This window comes from Clupea harengus, chromosome 17 (assembly GCF_900700415.2).
Source record: "Clupea harengus chromosome 17, Ch_v2.0.2, whole genome shotgun sequence".
In the NCBI taxonomy this organism is placed as follows: domain Eukaryota; kingdom Metazoa; phylum Chordata; class Actinopteri; order Clupeiformes; family Clupeidae; genus Clupea; species Clupea harengus.
Window position 1 is genome coordinate 12,599,521 of NC_045168.1, and position 9,366 is coordinate 12,608,886.

General features: G+C 48.8%; 1 protein-coding gene across 3 annotated transcripts in view; it reads left to right on the plus strand.

The window, feature by feature from the left end:
- The window catches only part of abi1a (abl-interactor 1a), a 51,887-nt gene that overhangs the window by 40,278 nt on the left and 2,243 nt on the right, over nucleotides 1–9,366 (plus strand). For 2 of the 3 annotated variants that reach the window (XM_031583685.2, XM_012815195.3), the window contains 5 exons: nucleotides 1,574–1,674; nucleotides 3,276–3,389; nucleotides 5,275–5,538; nucleotides 6,917–7,003; nucleotides 9,062–9,247. In XM_031583685.2, the coding sequence (XP_031439545.1) occupies nucleotides 1,574–1,674; nucleotides 3,276–3,389; nucleotides 5,275–5,538; nucleotides 6,917–7,003; nucleotides 9,062–9,247 (752 nt within the window). The remainder of the gene's footprint in view (nucleotides 1–1,573; nucleotides 1,675–3,275; nucleotides 3,390–5,274; nucleotides 5,539–6,916; nucleotides 7,004–9,061; nucleotides 9,248–9,366) is intronic. The other variant, XM_031583688.2, reaches the window with a different exon arrangement.

The following is a 9,366-nucleotide window of genomic DNA, read 5'->3' on the forward strand; positions in this document are numbered from 1 at the left end:
GCTTATGAAGTAAACATGTTTTCCTGAAAGGAATAGGAAACAGTATTATTTCATGGGACTGCTTTGTCATTTCAGGGGATTTATAACCTATGCAGTTCTAAATGTCAGCTCCTTCATTCAATTAAAACCTGAAATGGAGAAATGGAATGCACTGGAGAACGGTGTTTATATTATGCCTTCAGAATTAGACAATGGTCTCAAGACTTGAATAAACTGACAACAAAAATAGGGAAAAAATTGCACCATTAAGGGTCAGACCTACAGAAAAACATTTTATTGTCATACATTGCAGTTGACCTTACAAGCAGTCATAGAACAAGCATCAGAAAACGTACGCAGATTTTCTGTCACAGCCGAAATTAACATACACACACACGCGCGCGCGCTGTCACAGATACACACAGATACACACAGACACACACGCTCACACAGATATACACACACACACACACACACACACACACACACACACACACACACACACCCTTTATCTCTCTATCTCTCACTAAACACATACACACACAAACCTACTGCTTGAAGAAGAGACTAAAGACTGGAGATGTGCACACACCTTGCCTGACTGCTCAGAACACACACTCCCTTTAGTTGTCAAGCTAAAAAATCTGCTGTGAAAAAATTATAAAAATAACAAAAGGAAGTACAAGGACACAGAAAAGGGGAGCGAACGATGGTAGAGGGTGGGTGAAGGAAATGTGGTGCGTGTGAGATGCAGGATGAGAGAGAGTAATGTGCTGGTAATGTGCTTCCACTGGAGTGAGATGCAGGATCAGGGAGAGTAATGTGCTTACACTGGAGTGCACCCCCTGCTGTGAGAAAGCTATGGAGCCCCCAGCTAGACTGGCAGAGATGAGAAACACACAGGGGGAAGGGGGGGAGCTGAAGAGAGAGAGGGAGGAAGGATGGGATAAAGAAGGAGCGAGAGAAAGGGATAGACCGGGATTGAGAGAGTGACAGCAGTGAGGTTTGGGGGGCTAGTTGAACCCCTGTTCCACTTGTAGTGGGAGGAGAGTTTGGACGGCTCTTAAGCCTCCTCTTTAAGAGAAGCCATTGGAACATCTCTCAAACACGTTCTTGAGGATGACTACAGCAGTCATTTGACATTATTATATTAAATGTAGGCTAAGGCTACACTCCAGTGCAGTTTACTGCGTCTCTGTATCTCCAGGGACTGGAAGTGAAACAAGGGCATCATCTCTTTCCTCTCTATTGGCTGTGATGGGAAGCATGTTGTACCATGGAAACGAGAGTGTGCATGAGCTCGTGCGACATGTGACTAGTGTAAATGCTCACATGTGCACATGTATGTACTGTGAGGGTGTGTGTGAGTGGGCGGTATGTAGGTCACCTCTACATTGTGGAGGCCGATAGACTTTAGTGGGGAAATTTCAACTGCAGTAAAAAAAAAAAATAAAAAATGCTACAGGTCACCTTAAAAGACAGTGGGAGGGAACAGATGATAAAGATATGGCTAACGTTTTTTTTTTTTATTATTATTCTTTTTCCTGTCTCTTTACAACATCTCTCTCTCTCTCTCTCTCTCTCTCTCTCTCAGTGGCAGTAGTGGAGGGAGTAGCAGCCGGGAGAACAGCGGAGGCAGCAGTGTTGGTCTTCCCATAGCTGTACCAACCCCATCCATTCCTAACTCTGGACAAGGTTAGCCTCAACCCTTAGCCTCCTCCCTAGCCTCTCCCAACGCATGTGTGTGTGTGTGTGTGTGTCTGAGAGAGGGAGCAAGAGAAAAGAAAGAGGCCTGACTTTTATAATGGATTTCTAACATGCTGTGTCTCCAGGCTGCTATTGCAAGGAAATGGTGTATGGATCTCACAGAATGTGTTGTGCTTAGGGGTATTTGGAATTCTGTCTGTGTGTGTGTGTGTGTGTGTGTGTGTGTGTGTGTGTGTGTGTGTGCTTAGGGGTATTTGGAACTGTTACGCTGTTTTTAGGTGTATTTATTTGTTTCCATTTGCTTTCATTTGTGTGAGAACATTGAAAGTCCTTTCAATTCACATGAAAAACTGCGTCCTAATGCAGTCTTCAGTTGTAACACACACACACACACACACACACACACACACACACACACACAAAGCAGCCATGTGTGTGCGAAGCCAGACAGAAAGGACATCAAATCACCATAAAGGCATTAATCCACTAGTCTGAATGAGAGGGTGAGAACAAAGCACATGCTTATCAGACAGGATTAATCAGCAGAGCTGGGAGACTGGCCCTCAATTATAGACCCACTTTCCACACACACACACACTCACACACTCTCTCTCTCTCTCTGTGTGTCTCTCTCTCTCTCTCTCACACACACACACACACACACACACACACACACACACACACACTATCCATTTCTCTTGATTTGTTTCTGTCTGTGTCTCTCTGAACTTGGTTCCTCTCTCTCTAATGCTGCCTCTTGCCATCTCAGTCCTCCTCTGTCCCTCCACACACAAAACACACACACACACACACACACACCCACCCAAGAACAAAAACACTTTTGCAGTAGGGAGTAAACATCACAGGCCAGAGGCAGGTAAGCTAGGGGAGGTGGGGGAAGCAATAATGGGTGAGTGGAGGGAGAGTCTGAACTAGAGTTCATGATGAGAAAGAGATGGGGAAAGAGAGAGGGGATGGTAGAGGTCATAGCTCAGCGAAAAGGAAAGAGCGAGAGAGACAGAACAGTTGAGCGGGAGAGAGCGAGAGAAGTGTGCTCTCCTTTTCGCCAGGGTTCTACAGACAGGATTAAGGGCCGAGGCGGAGAAACGGACCACTCTCTTTCGTCATGTCCTGTCACCATGGCAACAGCCAGATAGTAGAACAATGTCCGCAAAAGGCACGCAAGCTTTGGTATATGCAGAGAAGTGTGTGTGTGTGTGTGTGTGTGTGTGTGTGTGTGGTTGAAGGTGTGCAGTTGGGTGTCCAGTGCCCATCTCAGACACCTGCATGCAAAAACAGCAGTTTTATCGTACGTGTGCCATCAGTCCCCCCCTATCCTGCAACCCAGTGGCCGAATATAACCTGCATTTCTCTCTAGCAGTCTGGACCAGTTGTGTCTGATGGAGCAGATTAAGTAACTGTCTGGCTGTGCTGTTTCAAGCCTGTGTGTGTGTGGCTGATGTGCATTAAGCTGAACGAGTGTATTTATGTAAATGAAACAAACATTTCTGTGCCAGGTGTGTCGCGTGTTGATGTCTTGTGTTTTATATTCACCCCCTCCCCCCCCCGCCCCTCCCCCTGGCTTGCAGCCCCACCCATGTCAGCCCCTCCTCCCCCAGGAGCACCACCTCCTCCTCCTCCCCCTCCACCTCCGCCACCCCCTCTCCCAGGGCAGGGCCCACCAATGCCAACGGGGGGCAATGGTGAGACATACAACCCCCTTTCTGCCGCCTCCAGGTGGAGGCCTCCTGGGATGCCTGCTCAGTCGCCGACCCCGCTCTGCGTCCGTGTGTGGGGGCAGAATCATGCTCCTTCGCTGGGCTTGATCAGCACTGATTTGGGGGATTGTGGTGGTGGTGGTGGTGGTGGTGATGGTGACGGTGATGGTGGTGGTTGCACTTCACAAACTAGTGCTGCTCTGGAGAAACCTGCAGTCATATGGCCACATCAAGCAGCTCATTCCAATTCTCCAGTGGTTCCTGAACTATTAAACAATCAAAAACAGAATCCAGGGCTGTTCAAGGAGATAAGATGCAGTGGTCTCAGGCTGAGATGTTTGATAGCAAGCCACTCCAGAGCTGACAGGATCCTTTACAATAGTGACCTCGTATGTGTGATTGACACATCTGTAGTGGTGACGGGTTTGATGGGAAATCAGTGGAATCTCTGAATGATTGTGAGGGATGAGAAGTTGTGTGTGTGTGTTTGTGTTATGTGTTTACAACATAAGGACGCTGCGGCTCTGATTTGGGCTGTGAGGAGTTAATGACCGTAGTGTAGCGTAGTGTGTGTGTGATGACACTGTGATGTTTGCCTGTGGGACTTGAGGCTCTATCAGTCCCTCAGAATCACAAGAGCATCTGGGAGGGGAGGCAACTTCCCCTCCTGAGGGGCTTCTGTTATCTGTCTCAGTAAACAGGAAATTCTCCCATGGAAGAAATGCATTATACACAAAAACACACACACTACACACACAAACAAATATCTCTCAAACTCCCCTTGACGTAAAGTAAACTTTTCAGAGGACAAAAACATACACCATGGCCTCATCAACATGCTCAGTTCCTCACATATTCCTCAACTACAGACTAGTCTTTCCATAGCCTCAATAGCAAGCAATATACCTCTATCCACAGATATACACACACAAACACACACAAACACTTGCTCCCTGCTGTTTGGAGATACCTGCAGGGTGTGGTCACATTCACCGGTGATTGATTATCTGGCGTTCTGCTTCCATATTCCACCGCGGTGAGATACAGACAGTCAGGGTGGTGTTTGGGACGGAGTCGTGGTGCAGTGGGAAGGAGATGACTGAGTGAGTCAGAGCGATGCCCCCATTCACCCCACAGACGCGCGCTAGCCAAGACTTCAGACGCGCGCTAGCCAAGACTTCAGACGCGCGCTAGCCAAGACTTCAGACGCGCGCTATCCAAGACAGAAACAGAAACCCAGTAAACTGCCATCCCTGCAAGCTCTTTTTTTTTTTTTTTTGTGTCTTGGTCTTGTTGCAAATGCTAACGCAGACTGATTCTTCAATTCAACCCAATCAAAGGAGGGTTCTCATCATTTATATGTGCCGTTTCCTGTTTATGGTGACACTGCAGGTGGTTTGTATGCTCACACTGCTGCTGTTGGGCTCTCCTCTGCCCCACGACCATGCCTTCCTCCCTCTGCCCCACGACCATGCCCTCCTCCCTCTGCCCCACGATCATGCCCTCCTCCCTCTGCCCCACGATCATGCCCTCCTCCCTCTGCCCCACGATCATGCCTTCCTCCCTCTGCCCCACGATTATGCTTTCCTCCCTCTCTCTTCCTAATCTCTGATTGGGTGATGCCTGATTTTGTTTCTGAGCTGAAATGGATTGTGGGTGAAGTCTTGTTAGGCCCTATTTTAATGACTGAGTCTTGAAAGTCTTCACTGCTCTCATTCTTGGTCTCTCATCTGTCTTGGGCTTCTCTCTCTCTCTCTCTCTCTCTCTCTCTCTCTCTCTCTCTCTCTCTCTCTCTCTCTCTCTCTCTCTCTCTCTCTCTCTCTCTCTCTCTCTCACTCTCTGTCCTTTTTCTGGTGCTTGTTTCTTGCAGTCGCAGTGTCCCAGTTCGGCACGATATCGCGGCAGATGTCACGGCACAACTCCAACACCGCCTCCTCCATCTCCATGGCATCGGCCACGGGCACTTATCGTCGCGCACCCTCCGTCACTTCCCAGTTCTCCCTGCAGCAGCAGCATCAGCAACACCAACAACAACAGCAGCAACTGCAGCAGCAGCAGCTACAACAACAACAGCAGCAGCAGCAGCAGCAGCCCCAGCTCAATGGCGGCACCAATGCCTACCCCCCCAACTCAAGTAAGAGCCCCACACTGCTCCGTACCCTTCGTCCCATACTGGGGGGTTGGGGGTTGTTTACTGAAGACCTTACAGGTGCTCTTCACTGGTCAGTCTGCACCACTGCTTAAGTCCTGCAGATTCTCCACACCAAAGCTAGCACACTCCGAGTTAGTCGACCTGACTGGCACAGGTGTTACAGGAACATCTCTTTGGGGGTCATAGGTCAGAGCTTGAGTGTTGTCTCCTCAGCGATTTCAGATGGGATTAAATCGCTATGGGGATAAAGTGCAGCAGGGGGTCGGTTAGAAGTCTCCAGTATGCCCTTAACATGGGCTGAGGGCATCCACCAGCAGGCAGGTCCATATCTGCAGAGAAATAGCATCAAGGCCTCTCTCCTCTCCCTCAGAGCTTCTCTATGGGGGCTCTCTTGTATGGAAATGTAGCTTCACTTTCCGAACCCTGCTGGATGTTGCAGGCATCAGTGGAACGCAGCCAGTCCTTGCAAGCAGAAATAAAACTGGACAAACCCTGGCACGGAGAAGGCAGCCTGTAGGAATCATCCCTGCCTAGATACAACCTCATACACACACACAGGTAGTCTCCACTCAAAGCGCCATGTTCCGCAGATGCCTCACTCATGTCTGGCAACCCCACTGAGCGATTGAGATGCTCACTGCACAACCTGAAAATAAAGATATTAGACAGAGAGACAGACAGGGTTGGGTTGGGTTGTGTGTGTGTGTGTGTGTGTGTGTGTGTGTGTGTGTGTGTGTGTGTGTGTGTGTGTGGCCACTTTGCCACCTCTCACTTTCACATCAGCAACATCAGATGCTTGCAGATGTTCCTCAGTAATAGCTGTTCTTATGCCGGCAGGTTTGCTCCTGAGCCTTTAGAAGGGTACAGCAGCAGGGGATTTCAGTGCAGCACAGGGAAGAATGTCAGTACAGCACGATGTACATCTGAACGACTGTAAAGGTTGAATATGATGTCCAGCAGACTCTATTGCTGGCTGCAGCTTGACAGCAAAGACCTTTGGAAACGTCTAGCAGCAGGCACAGCTCGGAGGGGAGGGGAGAGGGCTTTTTCTCCATGCTTGTCTCATGGGGTTTCTCTTCTGCTATGTAACTGATGATCTGCTTCTGTTTCTTTCTCTGTCTCTCTTATTTCTTCACCTTGGTCCCTTTTGCCTCCCCGTGTGTGCGCGCTTGTGTTGTGTGTGTGTGCGTGTGTGTGTATATGCGCGCGTGCGTGTGTGTGTGTGTGTGTGCGCGCCTGTGTGTGTGCGCGCCTGTGTGTGTGTGTGTGTGTGTGTGTACGCGTATGCACATATATGTGCTGGTGCACACATGTTGTGTGTGTGTGTGTGTGTGTGTGTGTGTGTGTGTGTGGTGTACAGTGTCTGTGGCCCCACCTCCTCCTCCCATGCCCCAGTTGACTCCACAGATCCCTCTGACTGGCTTTGTGGCCAGAATGCAGGAGAACAGTAAGTGCCATCAGCTAGACTGTCCTAACCCCACCCAGATAAAACCCCAACATGGCTACCTCTACCCTCAGCCTGTGTGTGTGTGTGTGTGTGTGTGTGTGTGTGTGTGTGTGTGTGTGTGTGTGTGTGTGTTGCATGCTGCATGCTGTTCGTCTTGTCGTCTGAGTGTACGGGCCGTAGCGGTAGCACACTTCATCTAATTTAGCTCCCTCTCCCTTTAGTGCACATGTGGGTGTGTGGAAGTGTGTGCTGTAGTTGCATGATGGATGCCTATTGCCTTTGCACTCCATGCCGACCCACTTAGCAAGTGAGTGGTCGCAGTAATCCAGAACAAGGAAGGGACTCTGAGACTGCTGAACTTTCCTCTCTCTCTTTCTCACACACACACACACACACACACTGTGTGAAAGACCGCTCAAGCCGGCCATCTCACGATTTGGGATGTAGGCTTCTGGATCGTGGTTGCAGGTGGTCAGGAGAACACACAGCGCAGGAGACAGTGGCTTTCTCATAAAAAAACAGCTGTATATTTATTTACACCAGGGACTCAAACCCCAAAACATATATACAAAAAACCAAGGGACTTGAACCCCAAAATCATAAACACATACACCAGGGTAATCCCAACCCCAAAACAAAGAAACATACCCTGAACAAAACTAAAGCTATTAAAACAGACAAGGTCCAACTGTTTCGCACAGGTTTCGTCTAGGACCTTGTCTCAGCTTCTTGCAGCCTGTTCAGTCTGTCTCTCGAACCACAATGAGTGCGCCTTTTAAGAGTGGCAGCACCAGGGGCTAATTTAGCCCAATCAGTCCCAATTGGACCCGTCCACAGGTGCAGGTGAACAAAGTGAGAAGGGGGAGGCACTTCACCTTTTCACACACTGCAACATTACTGAATCAAGTGACAAAACCACCTTTCATTTTGATAAATAGTGTGCGCGTACATTTATGTAACGCTGAAAGAAGCTTACTCTGCCTCTGTGAGCGAGATTTCCCACATATTATGTACCGACTGCAATTGAAAGGCTCTTATTGTTGTTTGTTCAGGAGATTAAATGTTTTGAATACATGTAGAAATGAACATAAAAAGGCCTTGGCAATACAGCATGGTGCAATATCCACCCATCCAGTCTATTTATCCATCATCTAAAATCTTTACATACGTATCTGTTTTGCACACCCAGATCTATTATAGCAAGAAACACCAAACCTCAAGAAGAGAAGGCACAAGTGCACAGGCTTCCAGGCAATTATGTTGGTGAATAGTTTGATTAGCTCATGCAGAATGAGCCATGCATATAGGGACACAAACTGAGGCTGGATGAAAATCCAGACTGCCACCCTCTGTTGGGTCAGGGGATACCTGTCACTTCATAACGTGTAGTCTTCACAGAAAGGGATGTAGGGAGCCTGGCAAGCATTCAGGACCTCTAAAGAGAGAGAAACACCACCTACAGGGAGTCAACAGACCTATAAACGGTGTTGGAGGTTGAGACTAGTATAAGTATGTCTGAATGTGCTGTAATCCCATAGAATTAGATGCTGTTGATTTGGGGTGTGAGGCAGCTCTAGCGCTGCTGCCCTCTAGTGGTCAGCATAGAGACATGACGGCCAAGGGATTATGAGAGCACGTAAGGTGGCAAGAGCTCGTTCAAGAGGAGCCCAGTTAAAGGGTAATCAAAAAAACAAAGTTGTTCAGATGACCTCAGTCACACTCCATCATGTGATTTCTGTTAATGTAAATTAGAAATCTAGTAGGATATGTGGCACTAAAGAAGAGGGAATGGAATGCAAGTCATCACACACTAACCCATCAAAGCGTCAATACATATTAACCCGCATGGTTTCCTCCATGTCTGAGAATCAGAGCACACTAACCCAAGTGGTTCCCTGCATGGTCCACTTCGTTATTCCACAAGGCAAGGGCTGCATGCATTAGCCTTGTATCCTCCCTGTAAGTGAGTGAGTGAGTGAGTGTGTGTGTGTGTGTGTGTGTGTGTGTGTTGTCATTAGTGATGCCTCTCTCACCGTTGTTCTCTCTGTGGCGTGGCAGTTGCCGACACCCCCACGCCTCCCCCGCCCCCTCCCCCGGATGAGATACCCATGCTGGACGACTCGCCGCCCCCGCCCCCGCCCCCTCCAGTGGACTACGAGGACGAGGAGGCGGCCGTGGTGCACTACAACGACCCGTACGCCGACTCAGACCCCAACTGGGCCCCCAATACCTACATGGAGAAAGGTGAGATGTTCACACACACACACTCACATACATACACTCACACACACACACACACACACACACAGGGGATATTTTGGCTCTTATTGGAATTAGTTGTTGGTCACATCAGTGCCTGCCAA